Source organism: Somniosus microcephalus, chromosome 8 (assembly GCF_052327205.1).
Source record: "Somniosus microcephalus isolate GS21.2 chromosome 8, FLI_Smic_1.0, whole genome shotgun sequence".
Lineage (NCBI taxonomy): Eukaryota > Metazoa > Chordata > Chondrichthyes > Squaliformes > Somniosidae > Somniosus > Somniosus microcephalus.
Window position 1 is genome coordinate 158,335,603 of NC_140994.1, and position 23,746 is coordinate 158,359,348.

Genomic DNA, 23,746 nt, shown 5'->3' on the forward strand with positions numbered 1-23,746 from the left:
AGACTGGACAAGAGAACATGCAAGCAGAAGATAGGTTAATTAAGGGTAGAGGCAGGCGATGTTATGTAGGTGGCCTTTGTGATGGAGAGGGAGAATATGGGCTCGGCAGCTCAGCACAGGGTCGAATAGGACACTGAGGCTGTGAAGAGCCTGTGACAGTGGCCGGGCAAGGGGATGGGATCAGTTTCAAGGATATGGAGTTTGAGGCAAGGGCCGAAGATGATGGCTTCATTCTTCCCAGTGCCTAGCTGGTGAAAATTGCAGCTGATCCAAGACTTGAATGTTGGTCCCTAGCATTCAGTGCTCGAGAGGGTCTTACGGTCCTGCTCCTCCTGGACCCACAAGGAAAGTTTTTTTTAAATCACTTACCATCTTGCAGCTCTTCTAGCCCCAGCTCATCTTCCTGATAGGTTGGCCTGATGCGGTTGCAACAATGTCTTCTCCGCGCAGGCCTCCGGTTAAAATGGCAGTTGTGCCCCGATGATGTCATTTGAGCCCAATTTGCATATAGAAAGAAGGGTGCTGCTGGATTCCTGTGGGTATCCCTCACGTCTGCTCAGAACAGCAGCTTAATATTGGAATCCGTGAGAAGACCGAGGGATCAGTGTGGACCATTTTAACCTTCCACCCGCTCAGTTTCTACCATGTGGGAAGAGTTAAACTCGGTCCCATCGGCTTCCCATGCTAATCTTTAATTACAGTAGCTTTTTAAAAAGGCTGCAGAAATATAAACATTAACTCTTATCTCACACTTATGAAATACCTTTTTCTGTATTGGTCTTTTTCAGTTTGAAATTTATTATACAAGTGTAAAGCTTCTGTTTATTAATTTATTTTAATCTCTTGCACCATTTTCAACTACAGAACTACGTGCCCAATTATTGCTGTATCAAAACCCTATGCTGTTGGTCTTCCATTGGTCATATCTAATATTTTTTCATAAGCTGCCTTCATTGCAGCACCATTTGGCCATCCTTTACTGGTTACAGTCTTTTTATAAAAAAAAAAAGGTTTTATTCATTTTTATGGGAGGTGGGCATTGCTGGCAAGGCCAGCATTTATTGCCTATCCCTAATTGCCCTTGAGAAGGTGGTGGTGAGCTGCTTTCTTGAACTGTTGCAGTCCGTGTGGTGAAGGTACTCCCACAGTGCTGTTAGGTAGGGAGTTCCAGGATTTCGACCCAGCGACAATGAAGGATCGGCGATATACTTCTAAGTCAGGATGGTGTGTGACTTGGAGGGGAACTTGGAGGTGGTGGTGTTCCCATGCATCTGCTGCCCTTGTCCTTCTAGGTGGAAGAGGTCAGGCATTTGGGAGGTGCTGTCGAAGAAGCTTTGGCAAGTTGCTGCAGTGCATCTTGTAGATGGTACACACAGCAGCCACGGTACGCTGGTGGTGGAGGGAGTGAATGTTTAAGTTGGTAGATGGGGTGCCAATCAAGCGGGCTGCATTGTCCTGGATGGTGTCGAGCTTCTTGAGTGTTGTTGGAGCTGCATTTATCCAGGCAAGTGGAGAGTATTCCATCACACTCCGTACTTGTGCCTTGTAGATGGTAGAAAGGCTTTGGGGAGTCAGGAGGTGAGACACTCGCCGCAGAATACCTAGCCTCTGACCTGCTCTTGTTGCCACAGTATTTATGTGGCTGCTCCAGTTAAGTTTCTGGTCAATGCTGACCCCCAGGGTGTTGATGGTGGGGGATTCGGCGATGGTAATACCATTGAAAGTCAAGGGGAGGTGGTTAGGCTCTCGCTTGTCGGAGATCGTCATTGCCTGGCACTTCTGTGGCGCGAATGTTACCTGCCACTCATCAGCCCAAGCCTGAACGTCGTTCAGGTCTTGTTGCATGCGGGCATGGACTGCTTCATTATCTGAGGAGTTGTGAATGGCACTGAACACTCTGCAGTCATCAGCGAACATCCCCATTTCTGACCTTATGTTGGAGGGAAGGTCATTGATGAAGCAGCTGAAGATGGTTGGGCCTAGGACACTGCCCTGAGGAACTCCTGCAGTGATGTCCTGGGGCTGTGATGATTGACCTTCAATCACCACAACCATCTTCCTTTGTGCTAGGTATGACTCCAGCCAGTGGAGCGTTTTCCCATTGACTTCAGTTTTACTAGGGCTCCTTGATGCCACACTCGGTCAAATGCTGTCTTGATGTCAAGGGTAGTCACTCTCACTTCTCCTCTGGAATTCAGCTCCTTTGTCCATGTTTGGACCAAGGCTGTAATGAGGGCTGGAGCCGAGTGGCCTTGGCGGAGCCCAAACTTGGCATCGGTGAGCAGGTTGTTGGTGAGTAAGCGCCGCTTGATAGCACTGTCGATGACATCTTCCATCACTTTGCTGATGATTGTGAGTAGACTCATGGGGCGGTAATTGGTTGGATTGGATTTGTCCTGCTTTTTGTGAACAGTACATACCTGGGCAGTTTTCCACATTGTCGGATAGATGCCAGTGTTGTAGCTGTACTGCAACAGCTTGGCTAGAGGCACGGCTAGTTCTGGAGCACAAGTCTTCAGCACGATAGCTGGGATTTTGTCGGGGCCCATAGACTTTGCTGTATCCAGTGCACACAGCCGTTTCTTGATATCATGTGGCGTGAATCGAATTAGCTGAAGACTGGCTTCTGAGATGGTGGGAACCTCAGGAGTAGGCCGATATGGATCATCCACTCAGCACTTCTGGCTGAAGATGGTTGCAAACGCTTCAGCCTTGCCTTTTGCACTCGCGTGCTGGGCTCCACCATCATTGAGGATGGGGATATTCATGGAGCCTCCTCCTCCAGTTAGTTGTTTAATGGTCCACCACCATTCACGAGTGGATGTGGCAGGACTGCAGAGCTTTGATCTGATCTGTTGATTGTGGGATCGCTTAGCCCTGTCTATAGCACGCTGCTTCCTCTTTTTAGCATGCATGTAGCCCTGCGTTGCAGCTTCCCCAGGTTGGCACCTCATTTTTAGGTATGCCTGGTGCTGCTCCAGGCATGCTCTTCTACACTCCTCATTGAACCAGGGTTGGTCCCCTGGCTTGATGGTAATGGTAGAGTGGGGGATATTCCGGGCCATGATTGTGGTGGAATACAATTCTGCTGCTGCTGATGGCCCACAGCACTTCATGGATGCTAGATCTGAATTTATCCCATTTAGCACGGTGGTAGTGCCACACAACACGATGGAGGGTGTCCTCAGTGTGAAGACGGGACTTCGTCACCACAATGACTGTGCGGTGGTCACTGCTAACAATACTGTCATGGACAGATGCATCTGCGACAGGTAGATTGGTGAGGACGAGGTCAAGTAGGTTTTTCCCTCATGTTGGTTCTCTCCCCACCTGTCGCAGACCCAGACTGGCAGCTATGCCCTTCAGGACTTGGCCAGCTCGGTCAATAATGGTGCTACCGAGCCACTCTTGGTGATTGACAATGAAGTCCCACACCCAGAGTACATTCTGTGCCCTTACTACTCTCAGTGCTTATTGCAAGTGGTGTTCAACATGGCAGAGTACTGATTCATCAGCTGAGGGAGGGTGGTAGGTGGTAATCAGCAGGAGGTTTCCTTGCCCATGCTTGACCTGAAGCCATGAGACTTCATGGGGTCCGGAGTCAATGTTGAGGACTCCCAGGGCCACTCCTTCCTGACTCTAGACCACTGTACCGCCACCCCTGGTGGGCCTGTCCTGCCGGTGGGACAGGACATACCCAGGGATGGTGATGGAGGAGTTTGGGACATTGGCTGAAAGGTATGATTCTGTGAGTATGACTATGTCAGGCTGTTGCTTGACTAGTTTGTGGGACAGCTCTCCCAATTTTGGCACGTCCCCAGATGTTGGTGAGGAGGACTTTGCAGGATTGACTGGGCTGGGTGTGCCGCTGCCGTGTCCGGTGCCGAGGTCGATGCCGTGTGGTCCATCCGGTTTCCTTTTTTAAATGTTGTTTTGTAGCGGTTTGTTACAACTGAGCGGCTTGCTAGGCCATTTCAGAGGGCAGTTAAGAGTCAACCACATTGCTGTGGGTCTGGAGTCACATATAGGCCAGACCAGGTAAGGACGGCAGATTTCCTTCCCTAAAGGACATTAGTGAACCAGATGGGTTTTTACGACAATCCGATAGTTTAATGGTTACCATTATCTGATGAAGTGTCTCATCCATTTTTCTTGGGTGGACATAAACTATCCCATGGCACTATTTGAAGAAGAGCAGGGAAGTTATCCTGGTGTCCTGGCCAATATTTATCCCTCAACCAATGTCACTAAAACAGAATATCTAAGTCATTATCACATTGCTGTTTGTGGGACCAACTGCAGAAATTGGCTGCTTTCTTTCCTACATTACAACAGTGACTACACTTCAAAAAATACTTCATTGGCTGCAAAGCACCTTGGAACATCCTGCTATATAAATACAAGTCTTTTTTTTTTAATGCCCATTTTTAAGGAAGCGAGTACACACCATTTCTCCTCAACATTTGCACTAGTTGCTCCATTATAAAGGCTAGGAAAGATGTGAGCAATTCTTCGCTCTGTCAAGTAAGCTGTTGTGAAGTCTTAATAGATGTACTTGATAATTTGGGAGCAAACCAAGTCTGTGTAAAAACAAAAAATAAGGTTCTTCTCATTATTAAATGGTTAAAATGGTTGCCTGGACACTGCAATAGCATTTGCTCGATCAGATACTCTTGTTCCACCACTTCTGTCAAGTGTAAAATAACAAAACAATTGACATAACAAAATAAGATGTGTTTAAATTTTTGTAAAACACCTATCTGCTGTGCACTGAATTATATGGAGCTTGTACTAATATTGTGCTGTTCTTGCTGTAGACTCTGTTCTTTCTCAACAAACTACAGCTTTGTGCTCATGCACTTGGCTTTCTGAAATTACTGTGTTGTTTTAAATCATGCCTGACTGATGTTCTTTTGCACAACCTGTGAAGTTTCTTTGCACAATCTATGTTTTGTTGTATCATCTTGCTTCAAAATTACAAACTAGAGGAACTCCTTCAACCACATAAGTAGATCCTCCCCATGATCAAATGTTTATGTATTGCAGCCATTTATGTTTGATCTTCAAGCTATCTGCAAGTCATGGTGCATTTAGACTAAACCTGCAGACACAAAAATGAGAAAGTAATGCTCTAATAATGGGGATAATTAAAGCAGGCTCCCAGGCACATACTGCTCCTGAATGTATTAAGAAAAGTTAATGAAATATGAGGTGAAATTTGTCACCTGAATACTGATGTCCCCAAGTTATTGTTTTATTTCCTTGCTTGATGTAGAATGATTGGTTCTTTGTTCCATTCTATCTGTTAATACTGGGACATATCAATCGACATAATGTGGAAATCTAAAATACAACCTTTTTGTTGAATGCAGCCTGTATAATGCTATCTATTGCAAATGGTACTTGGACTTATTGTGAGAGAACAAAAGAGAAGCACTAGTTTGCATTACTGAGCATTGCATCTATTTGACCCAGAGCTGAGCATCGAACCCCATATCCTCTCTCACAAAGACTGCCTACTACCACCTCCATAGCATCACCCATCTCCGCCCTGTCTCAGCCCATTTTCTGCTGAAACCCTCATCCATGCCTTTGTTCACTTCCAGACTCCACTAATCCAATGTTCTCCTGGCCGGCCTCCTATTCTCCACGCTCCATAAATTTCAACTCATCCAAAACTCTGCTGTCCATAGTCCATATCCTGTCCCGCACCAAGTCCCACTTACCCATCACGCTTGTCCTCACTGACTTACATTGTCTCCCAGAATAAAATTTAAACCTCTCATCCTTGTGTTAAATCGTTTCATGGCCTCGCACCTTCCTATCTCTGTAACCCTCTCCAGCCCTACAACCCTCCAAGAACTCTGCATTCCTCCAACTCTGGACTCTTGTGCATCCCAAAATCCCTTTGCCCCAGCATTAGTGGTTCTGAGTTCTGGAATTCCCTCCATCAACCTCTTCACATCTCCACCTCCTTTTTCTCCATTAAGACTTTCCTTAAAACCCACCTCTTTGACCAAGCTTTTAGTCTCCCTTCCTAATTTCCCTTTCTTTGGCTAGCTGTCGATTGTTGTCTGATTATGCTTCTGTGTAGCACCTTGGGGTGATTTTCTACATTAAAGTTGATATGTAAATGCAAGTTAAAATAAACTAATATACTGCTAAGTGACAGACAGGACATTTAATTGAATTGGTTCTAACCGAGATTGCTTGCAGTAAATGTAAAGAGACGCTTGCTTTAAAATGAATATTAATTTCAATCTCTCCATTATCAGAATAAATAAACTTTTGCAAAATAAGTTTTACCACCTGCTGTAAAAGTAATAACTTAATTTAATTTCTCTCATTAATTAAGATTTGTTCATTAATTAAGATTTGTTCAGTGAGACTTATACTATTTACATTTGTAATACTCATAGCACAACTTTTCTTATGGGGGTACACCCAGATAATCTGTTGCTAGCAGGATATACACTTTAGAATGCAATCATACATCTGAAAAATAGGGGATCACTTGTGCACATTTTCTTGAAATATTCCATGCTCTCATTAGAACAGGGAGTAGCTGCGATACACTGGATTAATGTAGTTATTGTGGCGTACCGATCACAGAAAGGACACAATCCGCTTTTCGGTCCGTAGACTATAAATCAGGTGTCATGCCTTTAAGAAGGATCACACCTTTAAGAAACTCGATCTGCAACATAGTTAAGCCCAGAGCGGGGGAGGGGCAGTCGAAGCTGTGGACTGATGAAAAGCAGTCGGACTTGGTGTAGTCTCTGACGCCATTTTTGTGTTCAACATGTGGTCTCAACAATTAAACCTTTTCTGTTGAACCTCTCCGAGTTCAGTAGATTTTGTTAGGAGTACGTAGACTCCTACATTATCATGGTAAATTTTTTGATCAAGGAGATGGCGAGAACAAAACTGGGCACACCCAGAACTTGAAAATAGTTAGATTCATGATCTCATAAAGCCCTGTATAGACTAACCTGTAAGCTCGTTAGTTGCTTTGTTTTTCAGTTTTTCAAACATGGACGACTAATGAAATTTTACAACCTACTTTCTTGTTGGAAGCAAGTGTAGACTGCACATGTGAAAGATGTATTCTATGTAACCTAGCCCGTTGGTTGGCCGTTATCTTCATTGCCATTAGTTTCACTGGGAGAAGTGGTTGTGTTTCTTTAAATTATAATTTGCTTTGATTTGTAACATTTCTCACTTTACTGCTTTTGGAAAACTAAAAATTTGTATTTAGACTGAGAATTTAATTGGTGATGGACTTTGCATTTTGTATCTGGCAACTTTATATATCACTTTGACATGGACAGAGGTTGAGGGGTGATCTAACTCAAGTTTTTAAAATGATAAAGAAATTCGTAGGGTAGATACAGAGAAATTATTTCCTCTAGTGGGGAGTCTAGAACAGGGGGCAGGTGGGGGTGCGGCACAAACTTAAAATTAGAGCTAGGCCATTCAAGAGTGAAATCGGAAAGTATTTTTTCCACACACAAGCGTAGTGGAATTCTGGAACTCTCTTCCCCAAAAGGATATGTATGCTAGGTCAATTAAAATTTTCAAGACTGAGATTGGTAGATTTTTGTTAAATAAAGGCATCATGGGCTATGTAAGAAAGGCGGGTAAATGGAATTTTGTTTTATATTCGTTTATGGGATGTGGGCTTTGCTGGCAAGGCCAGCATTTATTGCCCATCCCTAGTTGCCCTTGAGCCGCCGCCTTGAACCGCTGCAGTCCGTGTGGTAAAGGTCCTCCCACAGTGCTGTTAGGTAGGGAGTTCTAGGATTTTGACCCAGTGACGATGAAGGATCGGCAATATACTTCTAAGTCAGGATGGTGAGTGACTTGGAGGGGAACTTGGAGGTGGTGGTGTTCCCATGCGCCTGCTGCCCTTGTCCTTCTAGGTGGAAGAGGTGGCGGGTTTGGAAGGTGCTGCCGAAGAAGCCTTGGTGAGTTGCTGCAGTGCATCTTGTAGATGGTACACACTGCAGCCACGGTACGTCGGTGGTGGAGGGAGTGAATGTTTAAGGTGGTGGATGGGGTGCCAATCAAACGGGCTGCTTTGTCCTGGATGGTGTCGAGCTTCTTGAGTGTTGTTGCAGCTGCACTCATCCAGGCAAGTGGAGAGTATTCCATCACACTCCTGACTTGTGCCTTGTAGATGGTGGAAAGACTTTGGGGAGTCAGGAGGTGAGACACTCACCACAGAATACCTAGCCTCTGACCTGCTTTTGTTGCCACCGTATTTATTTGGCTGGTCCAGTTAAGTTTCTGGTCAATGGTGACCCCCAGGATGTTGATGGTAGAGGATTCGGTGATGGTAATGCCGTTGAATGTCAAGGGGAGGTGGTTAGACTCTAACTTGTTGGAGATAGTCATTGCCTGGCAATTCTGTGGCACGAATGTTACCTGCCACTTATCATCTCAAGCCTGAACATCGTTCAGGTCTTGCTGCATGTGGGCATGGACTGCTTCATTATCTGAAGAGTTGTGAATGGCACTGAACACTGTGCAGTCATCAGCGAACATGCCCATTTCTGACCTTATGTTGGAGGGAAGGTCATTGATGAAGCAGCTGAAGATGGTTGGGCCTAGGACACTGCCCTGAGGAACTCCTGCAGCGATGTCCTGGAGCTGTGATGATTGACCTTCAATCATCACAACCATCTTCCTTAGTGCTAGGTATGACTCCAGCCAGTGGAGTGTTTTCCCCCTGATTCCCATTGACTTCAGTTTTACTAGGGCTCCTTGATGCCACACTCGGTCAAATGCTGCATTAATATCAAAGGCAGTTACTCTCACCTCACCTCTGGAATACAGCTCCTTTGTCCATGTTTGGACCAAGGCTGTAATGAGGTTGGCAGCCGAGTGGTCTTGGTGGAACCCAAACTGGGCATCAGTGAGCAGGTTATTGGTGAGTAAGTGCCACTTGATAGCACTGTCGATGACACCTTCCATCACTTTGCTGATGATTGAGAGTAGACTGATGGGGTGGTAATTGGTCGGGTTGGGTTGGTACTGCTTTTTGTGAACAGGACATAACTGGGCAGTTTTCCACATTGTCGGATAGATGCCAGTGTTGTAGCTGTACTGGAACAGCTTGGCTGGAGGCACAGCTATTTCTGGAGCTCAAGTTTTCAGCACAATAGCCAGGATGTTGTTGGGGCCCATAGCCTTTACTGTATCCAGTTCGCTCAGCCGTGTCTTGATATCACATGGAGTGAATTGAATTGGCTGAAGACTGGCTTCTGTGATGATGGCAACATCGGAAGGAGGCCGAAATGGATCATCCACTCGGCACTTCTGGCTGAAGATGGTTGCAAATACTTCAGCCTTGTCTTTTGCACTCACGTTAGTTACAACTGAGTGACTTGCTAGGCCATTTCAGAGGGCAGTTAAGAGTCAACCACATTGCTGTGGGTCTGGAGTCACATATAGGCCAGACCAGGTAAGGACGGCGTATTTCCTTCCCTGAAGGGCATTAGTGAACCAGATGGGTTTTTATGACAATCTGATAGTTTCATGGTTACCATTACTGATACTAGCTTTTTATTCCAGATTATTTAATTAACTGAATTTAAATTCCCCAGCTGCCGTGGTGGGATTTGAACTCGCGTCTCTGGATCATTAGTCCAGTGACATTACCTCTATGCTACCATTCCCATTGAGGCGTTGTAGGCCAGCAGCAGCAGAATTGTATTCCACCACAATCTGTAACCTCATGGCTTGGCATATCCCTCACTCTACCATTACCACCAAGCCAGGGGACCAACCCTGGTTCAATAAGGAGTGTAGAAGAGCAAGCCCAGAGCAGCACCAGGCGTACATAAAAATGAGGTGCCAACCTGGGGAAGCTGCAACACAGGACTACGTGCATGCTAAAAAGCAGAAGCAGCATGCTATAGACAGAGCTAAGCGATCCCACAATCAACGGATCAGATCAAAGCTCTGTAGCCCTGCCACATCCAGTCGTGAATGGTGGTGGACCATTAAACAACTACAGGAAACTTTGTGCTACCCGGCACCGACGGGACCGAGCTGTTGCCGTCCCATCAAAACTGCCGGACAAACCAGCGCTAATGTTGAAACATACGGAGATTTTGAGCTCCGTATCTGGCAACAAACCCTGTGCTTCTAAACAGTCGGCCGTACCTTGCAAGCGTCTCTGTAGCTTAGCAACAGCTTCAGCGAGACCTTGCAGAGCCTGACTGGTGGGGAAAAAAAGCAACGAGAAGAAAAAAAACCTAACGAAACGGCTCCTGATTTTTGCCGGTGGCTCGAGCATTCTGGACAGTTAACCTCCGGATAAACCAAAGTTTCCTGTAACTGGAGGAGGAGGCTCCATGAATATCCCCATCCTCAATAATGGTGGAGCCCACTGAGGTACAGATCATCTATGGCCTAATTGAATGGTGAACGGGCTGAATGGCCTACTCCTGTTCCTATTTTGGTAGTTGAGATAATTAGAGTTGTAACTTTTTTTAATTTGTATCTTTTATGTTTTTATCTTTGGGCAGGATTTAGTCTCTCACTTGGGTAGTCTGACAGCCCCAGTACTATTTGTGTATTGTTTCAAAGTCAATACCACTGGATTTGTAACTGAATCGTACTGCAGTTTTTACAATATAGAGTTGACACAGCAAATGACTGATAATGTTCCAGTATTTAATCATGAATTCCCAATAAACTCTTGCATAAATACATCTGAAAGAAGCCACGTGCAGCAAATCTCCAACATCGTTAAATAGGGAAATTTCTTTTGTGTACAGTAGGATTTTACTTTACAGTTGGAATGCTTTCATGCTTTAATTTGGATTGCAAACAAATGACAGGACCTGGGACCTGATTTTTTTTGGGGGGTGGGGTGGGTGAGATACTGAAACGCAGCCACTGTGCAACACTGAAAGAACTACATGCTTGGATATGACTTGTTAGTACTGGAATTGATAATATTATGATTTTGTGAGAAACAAAACCCCAAACTATGGGTAACGCAGCATCTGTTTATAAAACATGGAGGAGTGCTGCTGCATTAACATCAATGTTCTTACTTGAGTGAACTAACTGAACCGCATCTACATGTTTCCTCTCATCTGCAGACTGACCCTGTTGCCAAGGCAGCGTGTTTTTCACTGACAGATGTAATAGGCTCACTATCATGTCCGTCACTTTGTTTGACCCTGAGAATGTGTGCAGAAACCAGCAAAACCGGCTGTATTAAAGGAGTTCTTCCTTATTGAACATAAATGTTTTCCTGAAGGCTTAGCAGATATACATAGTGAGTAGCTGAGTGACGTGTACCAGGAAGATTTTGATCCTACGGTCCGCCTGTGTTCAATTTAGTTGATCTCAGCCAAGGATGGCAATAGGGGCACTAGAAGTAGCCTCGGTCCCCCTTAGTTAGGAAAGGGGAAATTGGCTGGGACTGCTAGTTTTCATAGCTATCCAGCACCCTCTGTTGGAGGTGTGCATGTGTGAAAGTTTGATGAGAGGAGATCAAGTGAGATGCTGTCCACACCACAGTTAAATAGCACTAACACTCACTGTCGAGGCTCAGGCGTGAATAATGGCCACTTGAGTGACATACCAGAGAGCGTGGAACCATACTCCAGCAAGGGGTCAACAACTTCGGATTCGGAGAGGAAGGGAAAAATTGGCAAGAAGAAAAATAAAACCCACATAAAAGGAAGAATTTTAAAATATATTCCGTAAGCAATAGCTATTTTGTACAATGCTATACATGTAGAATTGCAAGTAATTATATCAAACAATGCAGTTCCCACAGAACATTAGCATTTACTAAATGCCCAGTGTGTTGGGAAACTGATGTAGCTGCTTTTAAATGGGGGAAACTAAAAAGTCAGTGTGTGTTCATGGCTGTTTTATTCATGGTCGGCTAAACTGAGACACACAATGACTCGTGAACCTGAGTCATTGATGATATTTTCCATGTACAATATTTGTTTATCCATTGGGCCACAGCATGCTTGATGAATACATGCAAACAATTAGACTTTCTGAAATAGCAAACTCTTTGTTTGAGACTGGAGGGGAAAGTCTGCTGATGTAAAGTACAAAAGATAAACTATTCTCAAGTCATGAACTACTATTTCAGGAAAAGGAAAAATACCCATTTAATAAGTAAGCTTATAAATCCCAAACTGATAAAGTAAATGTTCTACATCTGTTTAGGGGCATTACAATTGAACCACAGGACTGCACTCTATACATTATGTAAATTTAAAAATAGTTTTTCTGAGATGAGATTTCATTGTTCAGATTTTCCAGAATACTTGTACTGATGTAAAAGCTTATGGAATCCCACAATAGTGAATATGGTATTCCCCTTTATCCACTCATTCCTATTAAGTAAACACTGTAATCAGATGCGACGATTAGGGCCTCAGGAAAAGCTGCATTTAAAAGAATACTCCCCTCGACTGACCTGTTTTCCTTTTCTACAAGGCCTCTTAAAGTGGAAGATCAGAGATTGCTTTGATCACTCACAGTGCAGACACTGTATTGGCTTCATGTGGTGACGTACATCTTCATTTGGCTAATCTGCTAGAAAGCATCACTCTGTTCAGAGGAATGGCTGAGTTTCAAATCTGACTTTTATACAGTTTCTGAACTTTCTTGCCGCTGTTGTAATGTGGATGGATGCACCTTTCCATTTTTAGTCTTTTTCTCAATGAGTTGCAAGTACCAGTTTCTTTTAAGAATATCTGCTAATGTGAAATTTAAAAATAACACTCAAACTTGATTTTACAACTTTCAGTACTGACGTATGCCCTTAACTTAATGTTGCATCTATACAGATAGAACTTCTTCCCTTCCCTCCTGTTTGAATGTAGTGAGTCATGCTGGGGTGTGGTTCCATGGATGCTGACGGGTCTTCAGTACTTCTCGCAAGTGGTTATTCGTCACTGAATGCCAACAGTTCAGTCTTGGCCTCACCTGATATCCAAACACACAGGCACTTTCCAGTAAAGGTCATGGAGTGTGAATCCTGGCTGCTTATTTTTCCCTTCCTAGCCTGGGAATTGTGAACTGGACCAGGGATCACACCTAGATGGTCTTGTGTGGCTCAGCGGTAAAGGATGAGCGTAAAATAGTTGATAAGTTCTGCAGCAGTTTTAAATTTCAAATGTTTCAGTAAACTGTAGCAGTGACACTCCCCCAATAGCTCACTTCATAAAAGTACTATATAACTGGGCCATACAGACTAGAAGGCCCCAGGTTCAGTTCCAGATCTGTGCTGATCTCAACCAGTATAGCCGTAGCAGCACTTTAATTAGCCTCAGCGTCCCTGGGCTGTGGAGGGGAAAATCAGATAGGGTTCCCCCCCCCCCCCCTCTAATGGCTATTCAGTGACCCATGCTGGAAAGTTTGCATGTGTGGACCAGGATCAGGCTTAGCAGTGATGCTCTGACTGTCGACACTCACTGTCTGCTATCACATCATAAAAACGGAGGCTGCACAGTACCCAACGATGAGTCAATGCCAGCAGGAGAGGAGGAGCATATTGTTTTGTGGGAAAGGGAGGAAAGAGCCATAAATAACTAAAAAGATGAATAGCTTGCAGCAGCTTTCAAACGCGTCCTAACACGCACAAGGATTTCTTGTTTGACTTCAGCCGAAACTGCCTGGAAAACTGTTATAAAGCCTTTTTTTTAGAAAAAATCTCTGTTATACTTAGCTTTTATTTGATAATAAGGACCACCTTAAACCCTGACATTCATTTCAATTTTAATACATAAAGTCATTGCATGTAATAACAGTTTTCATTATGCCAATTAATTTTTTTAACCAAGGATGCTTAGATGCAAATAATCTGGAAATTGCCTGCATAGTACAGTATTGCTGAATTTAGCAAAGGTTTGTTAAGGAAATGTTTTTTTTATGTGTATTTTTTGTGGCAATGGGGAAGTGATGCTTACCCTGCGCTGCAGTCTATTTTCATTCAGTTATTTGATGTATGTATTCTGAGGATTAGGCCCATGACATAGACTGGAAAAAATAATCCAATAACCGGAGTGTTCTTGAGGATATCTGCAACAGAATGTTAAATGTACCAACCATCTTCTTTGCATTTCTATTTTTGGGGAGGAGAGAGGAGAATACATATCTAAACAGCTGCATGCTTTTTTTTTCATAAGGGTACATTGTTTTTATTTTGTGCTCAGAAAATTGGGGAACCAATTCCCTAATCCTTTTCCTTCCAGGTGAGCAGGAACGACAGACAATTTACTGAACCTATTTGGGCTGGATTTTGATACTGGAGGCGTGTAGGAGGCGTCTACAACTTTTGGGGTTGCAGTCCTGCCTCCATCGAGTTGTGGCCAACCCACTTGATTTTCACTTGATTGACCTTGTTGAGCGGGCTCAGCAGGCCAATTAAGGGCCACCCGGCAACAGGTGACGTCACAGATTGACATTTCATCTGTCAAGAGCTTTTGACAGATGAAAGATCAGCATTTGACAGCTCTTTGAAGCTGTCAAACACTGACAATATGTACTTCCTTCCTCTCAGGCTGATTTAGAGATCTCTCCAGAACAGAAAGCTGAATGCTGCAGATTTTGACAGCTCGCGGCCATTCTGCTTTCTGTGCCGGTGAGATGAGGGACTCCCGAGACCTGAAGGAAGGAAGGCTGTAAAGGTAAGTAAAACTTCTTTAAACACTTTACACACACCAAACACACTTACCTATGCACACATCACTCACCTGAACACCGGACATCTCGAACCCTCCAAGCCCTTCAGCCCGACGGTCCACCTCGCTAACTTGGCGTGGTTTGGAGCCGTCGGGAATCCCACACTTCAGGGATTAAAATAGGGATTAGGCTAAAAACTGCCTGTTAACTACCTGTTAACAGGCAGTTAATTGGCACTAATCCCCTTCCCGCCTCAGGGAGGCGGGTCCCAGCACAGGTCGGGTAGCCACCTCCTTTGAAACTGGGCCCCCCCCCCCCTGATTTCGCGATTTTAAACCCCCACACGCCTCCAATCCCACCTCCACGGCCCAATGAAAATCCTGCCCAATGTCTGTCACAGTTTGGGTAGATGAGTATGCACAACTCCAACCTGCCCACTTGCAATAGGTGTATATTTATAAGTAGTCTAAATTTTAAATCCCCCCCCAACCATTCGAAATCAATGTATGCACTTATTTGACTGACTATTCTGAAACAAAGTGGTTTCCTTAACTAGTTGCATGATGTCGAATAGAGTCTGTCTGTATTTGCATCATGTTCTTGAATATGAATGCATTTGAATCCTTCCGAGGTGTGAGAGTGAATGATACTGGAAAGGCAGCTCATTTGAGATTCAGTTGTTTCTATTTTTTTTTATTGGAATTGAAACAATGGAATATTTGCCAGCTGACCCTGGTCAAACCACGTGCTTGCTGGGGAGTCCATTTTTCTGAAGGAAACCTTTACAGACTGTAAATATGATTGATCGGAAAGTGCCGGAGCTATGGAAAATGCAGCCAAACGTCTTCAAAATGACAAAAAAAAAGCTGTCAATTTGGAAGACAAAATCAATCCGACAAATTTTAATCCATGAGGTGTGTTACAGCTCATGTGATACCACCAGTGTGTTTTTTTATTGTTTCGTTAAACAACTACTGCAATTAACTGCTTTAAACACAGCTTTATTTAGATTGATTATTAGCTTTATCCTTTTATCCTTTTTCATTTATATGTTTTATTTTCTTTAAGCAGGAGAGCTGAGTCCATCTTTTCAGTACCTGGCAAGTCAACAAACTTATAATTGTAATGAGGACGGTGACAGCAAGGTAGGTGCTTCACAATACATTTTAGGCCATGATCAACATTATAATTTCCATGAATAAATAATTTCAAAATGTTGGGAAAAGCCACTGATGTGGAGACAGTCCAATCAGTTAAATCTTTATATCTAGATCATTTATTTTTTAATTTTTGAAGCTGGTTAGGAAAGGATCAGTTGCCGAGAACTCCAAAATATAAAAGGATTTGACAAAAATTCAGAGTGTGTGAGGAAATGCAATTTTGTAACCCATGTAAAATGTGTCGATAGTTACACTTGCAGCCTAATGGTCATTGTTTAAGTAACCATTTAAGCATAATACCTGACCAAACCTCACTGACCAATCACTGGAAAAGGGAATAAAAGCAGAAAATGCTGGAAATACTCAGCAGGTCAGGCAGCAGCTGTGGAGAGAGAAACCGAGTTAACGGTTCAGGTCGATGACCCTTCGTCAGATGAAGGGCCATCGACCTGAACCGTTAACTCTGTTTCTCTCTCCACAGATGCTGCCTGACCTGCTGAGTATTTCCAGCATTTTCTGTTTTTATTTCAGATTTCCAGCATCCGCAGTATTTTGCGTTTGTATTACTGAAAAAGGGAAACTGGCAAATTTTCTGACAGACGATCAGTCAGCAGCTTTAAATTTAGCATGAAACACAATGTTGGCCAACAAATGTCCTCCATAGGGCTCTCTGATCACTGGAGTTTAGCCTTATTGAAACTGCTGTATTGAAATGACTGACTTTTATCTTCTATTCCCAAGCCCTGCAACAGAGCATCCCACTAAATTATAGGTCTGAAAACCACCACGACAAAACACAAGGGTGAGCAATAAGTGTGTACATCTACAATTGTGTTATCATTTAAATCCTAATATGAAGGAACTTTTACATACATCCAGTGCAGAAATAAATTAGTTCACTGTACACATATTACCAACATGGGTACTCCATACAGAATAGAGACACCCTTTAATTTGGAGGTGGAGATCAGTCAAAACTCATATTAAATACTACACATTTGAGTAAGATTTTGAGACAACTAATGAGTGTATCTACATCACACTATACATGTATTAAATAAACGCTATTCAAAGTTTAAGCACTATCTTGATATCGAGTTGTGATGGAATATATGAAGTAAACGCCATTCTGTACTCTTTCATAAACAATCATTTTCTTTCACTATACTAAGAACATCTGAAATACTGTAGTATATTCATAAATTATTTATTTCCTGATTTTTAAGTTGCAGCAAATGTGGGTATAAATGTTTATTATTTATTTTCCAAATAATGGGCCCTTTGTATATAAAACTTCAGGATATTATCTGGTTCAAACAATTGGTGTTTTCAAATCTGTTCCATGGGACCCTGCCAGCATCCTTTGGATTTTACTGCCCTGCACCTGTTCTATATTAACAGTGATGGGAAAGTGTTGGGAATTAATGAACATCAGAACCACTGAAGATGGCAACTGGGATTTGCATGACAAAGCCAGAAAAGACCAATTCAATTTGCTGATAATTTTGAGGCAGATGTCATTGGGTCACAATTTAATAACGATGCATCATTTAAAGGAAGCTTGCGCCACTGTGAGTAATTTATTAGTTCTTGTCAATAGGCCAACATCTTGACAGCCAGATTAAATGTTGGTCTGTCAATAGTCAGATGCTACACAATTAGCAGTTACTAGACACAGCTTTTTTAAATGGTCAAAACTATAAATCTGGTGAATTCCTTGATGATTATTATGTACATTGGCAGCTGTCTAGTTAGGAAAAAGAACAACATTTATTCATTTCAAAAACCCACATCATATTGTGGAAATCTGGTAGCAATATAGAAAACTGCATCAATACAACAAAGTTTTTACAAGCATCAATATGAGCAATGTCAGTACTGGAGAAATGCAACAACTTTTTTCTTTGTCAGCACCAACAGCAATAACTTGCATTTATACTTTTAACACAGAAAAAAACATCCCAAAGTGCTTCACAGAGGCATGAGCAGACAAAAATGGATGCTAAACCACAGAAAGAGATATTGGGAGGGGTGACCAATGGTCATGTATAGCTTGGACAAGATATAAATGGAAAAGATGATTAGGTAGGGTGTAAAACAGGCTGCCAATTTGCTATCACCTGTTTGCTTGTGTCTTAATGCCTACCTCAGAACAGCAGTCTCTCTTACACAACTGAATTTTCCATTTCCTATGTCATGTATCCTTATGGTTCTCTGATACATATACCACGGCACAAGTTTGTTTTTTTTATACATAGTGCCACTTTACCTACTGGGCTTGGGTTGAAACTGCCCAATTCTGTCACTTACAACTCTTAGGGCTGGCAGGGAGAAAAAGCTTTCACTCTATTAATCTGGGCTGAATTCAAGTCCAGAACTTGGTGATGAATAGACAATGTGCTATCTTGTTGCACCAGCCAGTCCCTCTCTTTTGAGGCTTTAAATTGGTGGTTCCTGCATTGACTGTTGCTTGTCCAACATCTGGTACTCATTAAAACATATAAGATTCTGAGGGAGATTGACAGGGTAGATGCTGAGAGGTTGTTTCCCCTGGCTGGAGCATCTAGATCTAGGGGGCTTAGTCTGAGGATATGGGGTCGGCCATTTAAGCCTGAGATGAGGAGGAATTTCTTCACTCATAGGGTTGTGAATCTTTGGAAGCCTCTACCTGAAAAGGCTGTGGATGATGAGTCGTTGAGTATATTCAAGGCTGAGATAGATAGATTTTTGGACTCTAGGGGAATCAAGGGATATGGGGATCGGGCGGGAAAGTGGAGTTGAGGTCGAAGATCAACCATGATCTTATTGAACAGCGGAGCAGGCTCAAAGAGCCATATGGCCTACTTCTGCTCCTAATTCTTATGAGCAGAAATTTCCTCCAACTAAATATTGTGAAGACTGAAGCCTTTGTCTTTGGTCCATGCCACAAACTCCATTCCCTAGCCACCAACTCCATCCCTCTCCCTGGCAACTGCCTAAAGCTGAACTAGACTGTTCGTAACCTTGGTGTCATATTTGACCCAGAGATGAACTTCCAACCACAGATCCACGCCATCACTAAGACCGCCTATTTCCACCTCTGGAACATCGCCCGACTCTGCCACTACCTCAGCTCATCTGCTGCTGAAACCCTCATCCATGCCTTTGTTACCTCTAGACTCGACTATTCCAATGCTCTCCTCGCCGGCCTCCCATGTTCTACCCTCCGTAAACTTGAGGTTATCCAAAAACTGTGACCTAACTCGCACCAAGTCCCATTCATCCATCACCCCTATACTTGCTGACCTATATTGGCTCCTGGTTAAGCAACACCTCGATTTTTAAAATTCTCATCCTTATTTTCAAATCCCTCCATGGCCTCACCCCGCCCTATCTCTGTAATCTCCTCCAACCCCACAACCCTCCAAGATACCTGCGCTCCTCTAATTCTGGCCTTTTGTGCATCTTCGATTTTAATCGCTCCACCATTGGTGGCCGTACCTTCACCTGCCAAGGACCTAAGCTCTGGAATTCCCTCCCTAATCCTCTCTGCCTCGCTACCTCTTTTTCCTTCTTTGAGATGCTGCTTAAAACCTACCTTTTTGACCAAGCTTTTGGTCATTGCCCTAATATCTACTTGTGTTCCCCCCCCAGGCTACTTAGTGTAAATGAAACTGATCTAATGGATAGGAGTATAAATAAAAACTAACAAGATTTTGAGCTGCATGCCACATGAGTGCATCATTATGAAGTGGTCTGTCCTAATTAGACTGCTGGGGATAGACAGTAGCCACTTGGCCTCACAACTGCTCTAACACACCCTTGGTTGCAAAGTAACATCACCTATACAGAAACGAACCTCTTGTCCCAGTGCCAAAAGATGCTGGATTGTTTTCATTTTTTTTTTAAAGAAGGGCCAAACAAGCCAAAGCCTGCAATTTGATAATCGAACCTAAACTTGTTCAATTAGTTATTTTTGGTTTGCTGCTCCACCTGACCTTCAACCCCATAGATCAACATCATAACTGAATCTACTTCGAGTCACCCCCTTCAGTGCCAAATCTTAATTTTCAAAATCAATCTATTTTTCAGTAACTAGGCTTAAAATATTTCAGAGAATCTTACAGCACAGAAGGAGGCCATTCAGCCCATCATGCCTGTGCCGACTCATTGAAAGAGCCGTCCAATTTAGTCTCACACCCCAGCTTTCTCCCCATAACTCTGCAAATTAGTCCTCTTCAAGTACATGTCCAATTGCCTATTGAAATTTCCCATGGAATCCAATGGCACCAACCTTTCAGGTAGCGCATTCAAGATCTTAACAACCATCTGTGTGGAAATAATTCTCATTTCCCCTCTAGTTCTTTTGCCAATTATTTTAAATCTATGACCTCTGGTTACTGACCCACTTGCCAGAGGAAACAGTTTCTCCCTACTTGCTCCATCAGAACCCCTCATAATTTTGAATACCTCTATTACGTCGCCGCTTAACTTTCTCCGCTCTAAGGAGAACAATCCCAGCTTCACCAATCTCTCCACATAACTAAAGTCCCTCATCCTGGTATCATCCTGGTAAACCTCCTCTGTACCTTTTCCAAGGCCTTGAGAGCCTTCCTAAAGTGTGGCAGCCAAAATTGTACACGATACTACAGCTGCGGCCTAACCAGTGATTTGTAAAGGTTTAGCATGACTTAGTATCCCACACGCTTTCTTAACCACCCTATCAACTTGCCCTGCCACATTCAAAGATTTGTGAATATGCACCCCCACGTCCCTCCGCTCTTGCACCCCACTCAAAAAATTATCATTTCGATTCTACTGCCTCTCCACGTTGTTTCTCCCAAAGTGCATCATTTTACACTTATCTGCATCTGCCACGTGTCTGCCCATTTCACCAGTCTGTCTATGCCCTCCTGAAGTCTGCTACTATCCTCCTCACTATTTACCTCATTGCCAAATTTTGTATCATATGCAAACTTTGAGATTGTACTCCCTATACCCAAGTCCAGGTCATTTACATATATAATAAGAGCAATGGTCCTAATACCGATGCCTGGGGGACCCCACTGCATACTTCTCTCCAGTCAGAAAAACATCAGTTCATCACTATTCTCTGCCTCCTATAACTTAGCCAATTATGTATCCAAGTTACTACTGTCCCTTTCATATCATGAGTTTCTAAACAGAGGACACAGATTTAAGGTAATGAGCAAAAGAACCAGAGGGACAGATGAGAATATTTTTTAAGCAGCGAGTTATGATGATCTGGAATGCGCTGCCTGAAAAAGGGTGGCGGAAGCAGATTCAATAATAACTTTCAAAAGGGAAATGGATATATACTGGAAAAGGAAAAAAATTGCAGGGCTATGGAGAAAGAGCAGGAAGGAGTGGGACTAATTGGATAGCTCTTTCAAAGAGCCGGCGCTGGCAGGATGGGCTGAATGGCCTCCTGTGCTGTATCATTCTTTTCTCTTGTCCATTCAATACACCTGGGTGGCTGTTTAAGTGACCTCCCAGGCTGCTCTGAGCAAGCAGATAGGAAATATGTTCGAGACTCTCATCCCATTGTCTCCCTGCTCTTAAGCTGGGAATGGGGTTGTTTAACTTCCCGCAAGAGCATGATTGAGTTTTGCAACTTGAGGTAGAGGGTCAAACATTCCCTCAAAGACAATTTGTCTCAATTGGTAATGACTCTCACCCATGAGCCAGGGAGCTATGGGTTCAAGCCCCACTCCGGAACATGAGCATATAATCTAAGGTGCCACTTCAGTGTCATACTGAGGGAGTTCTGCACTGTCAGTGATGCCAGGTGCTATGCCGGGATCCCGGCTGCATGCTTGGGTGGATACTAAAGATCCATAGGACTATTCAAAGAGCAGGGCATTCATCTGCTGCCCTCCTCTCAACCAACACGTCAGCAATTGATTAACTGGCCAATCATCTCATTGCAGATTTTATTTTCATGGAATTTACCTTATTCTAAGTTTTTTTAAAGTTACAAAAACAATTTTGCTTTACAAGTTACGAGTCCAAAACTAGGGGCCATAAATATAAGTTAGTCATGAATAAATCCAACAGTGAATTCAGGAGAAACTTCTTCACCCTGAGAGTGGTTAGAATGTGGAACTCACTACCACATGGACTAGTTGAAGCGAAAGTTGAAGTTGATACATTTTAAGGGGAAGCTAAATAAGCACACGAAAGAGAAAGTAATAGAAGGATCTGCTAATAGGGTGGGAGGAGGTTCGTGTGGAGCATAAACATTGGCTCAAACCAGCTGGGCCAACTGGCCTGTTTCTGTGCTGTAAATTCTATGTCATTCTATAAGTCTGTTATGAGGTACTTTATCAGATGCCTTTTGAAAGTCCATGTATACAGCTTCATAGTGTCAGCTATGGCTCACTTGGTAGCACTCACGCCTCTGAGTCAGAAGGTTGTGGGTTCAAGTTCCACTCCAGAGACTTGAGCACAAAATTCTAGGCTGACATTCCAGTGCTGCACTGTTGGAGGTGCCGTCTTGCGGATGAGACGTTAAACCAAGGCCCCGCCCTCTGTGCTCTCTCAGGTGGATGTAAATGATCCCATGGCTGATGTTTCCTCTGATTTTTTTTCGTGCACGGTCCCGTTAACTGGCTGCGCGGCCTATTCAAATTTTCACGCATGCGCAATTTCCTCCATGTAAAAGCAGGTGAGCAGCCTGCGCTGGACCTCCAGATTGCCGCCTGGCTGCACAGCTTAGCGGGAATGTTGCCCATGGCACTATTTCAGAGAAGAACAGGAGAGTTATCCCCAGTGTCCTGGCCAATATTTATCTCAATCAACATCATTAAAAGATTATCTGGTCATTACCACATTGCTGTTTGTGGGACCTTGCTGTGCACAAATTGGCTACCACGTTTCCTACATTATAACAGTGACTACACTTAAAAGTACTTCATTGGATATAAAGCACTTTGGGATGTCCAGAGGTCGTGAAAGGCACTATATAAATGTCTTTCTTTTACTACCTTCAACCCTCTCTGTTACTCCATCAAAGTACTCAATCAGGTTAGACAGACACAATTTGCCTTTAACAATTCTGTGCTGGCTGTCCCTTATTAACCCATGTTTCTCCAACTGAGAATTGATTTTGTCCTTGACAATAGTCTCTAGTACTTTTCCCACCACTGACATTAGACTGATTGGCCTGTAGGTACCAGGTTTACCACTCCCCTTTTTTATAGGGGTGTAACATTTGCGATCCTCCAGTTCTGTGGCCAATAACTAAACTGCTAAATATTCATGCCTGTAACCATCCATAATGTATCTGAAGGAAACAAAGTGGCTGGAGCATTTGAGACTGAAAAAGAAAGAAAAGTTCAATATTCAGTAAGTGCCAATTTATAGTGTACTAGCAGGAGGGGCCCGGCGTTGCCAGGGCTGTTTAGAGGGCCGCGCGGTTGACGGCCGGCCGCTGCCGCTCCCCCACTCTGTGTCTCGGGCCGCGTGGTTGACAGCCGCCCGCTGCCGCTCCTCCGCTCTGTGTCTCTGGCTGAGCGGTTGTGAGGCCCGGCCCGAGTGACCCCAGGATAAAGCAGCCCGCTTGATTGGCACTCCATCCACCACCTTCAACATTCACTCCCTCCACCACCGGCGCACTGTGGCTGCAGTGTGTACCATCTACAAGATGCACTGCAGCAACTCACCAAAGCTCCTTCAACAGCACCTTCCAAACCCGCGACCTCTACCACTTAGAAGGACAAGGGTAGCAGACGCATGGGAATATCACCACCTACAAGTTCCCCTCCAAGCCACACACCATCCTGACTTGGACCTGTATCGCCGTTCCTTCACTGTCGCTGGGCCGAAATCCTGGAACCCCCTTCCTAACAGCATTGTGAGTGTACCTACACCATATGGACTGCAGCGGTTCAAGAAGGCGGCTCACCACCATC

At 43.7% G+C, this 23,746-nt stretch overlaps 1 protein-coding gene across 4 annotated transcripts in view; it reads left to right on the forward strand.

Moving 5' to 3' along the window:
• rnf44 (ring finger protein 44) overlaps positions 1–23,746 on the forward strand; it is a 151,636-nt gene that overhangs the window by 4,261 nt on the left and 123,629 nt on the right. For 3 of the 4 annotated variants that reach the window (XM_085995274.1, XM_085995272.1, XM_085995271.1), the window contains exon 2: positions 15,745–15,818. The exons of the other annotated variant lie outside the window; for it this stretch is intronic. In XM_085995274.1, the coding sequence (XP_085851400.1) occupies positions 15,745–15,818 (74 nt within the window). The remainder of the gene's footprint in view (positions 1–15,744; positions 15,819–23,746) is intronic. 4 annotated transcript variants of the gene reach the window in all.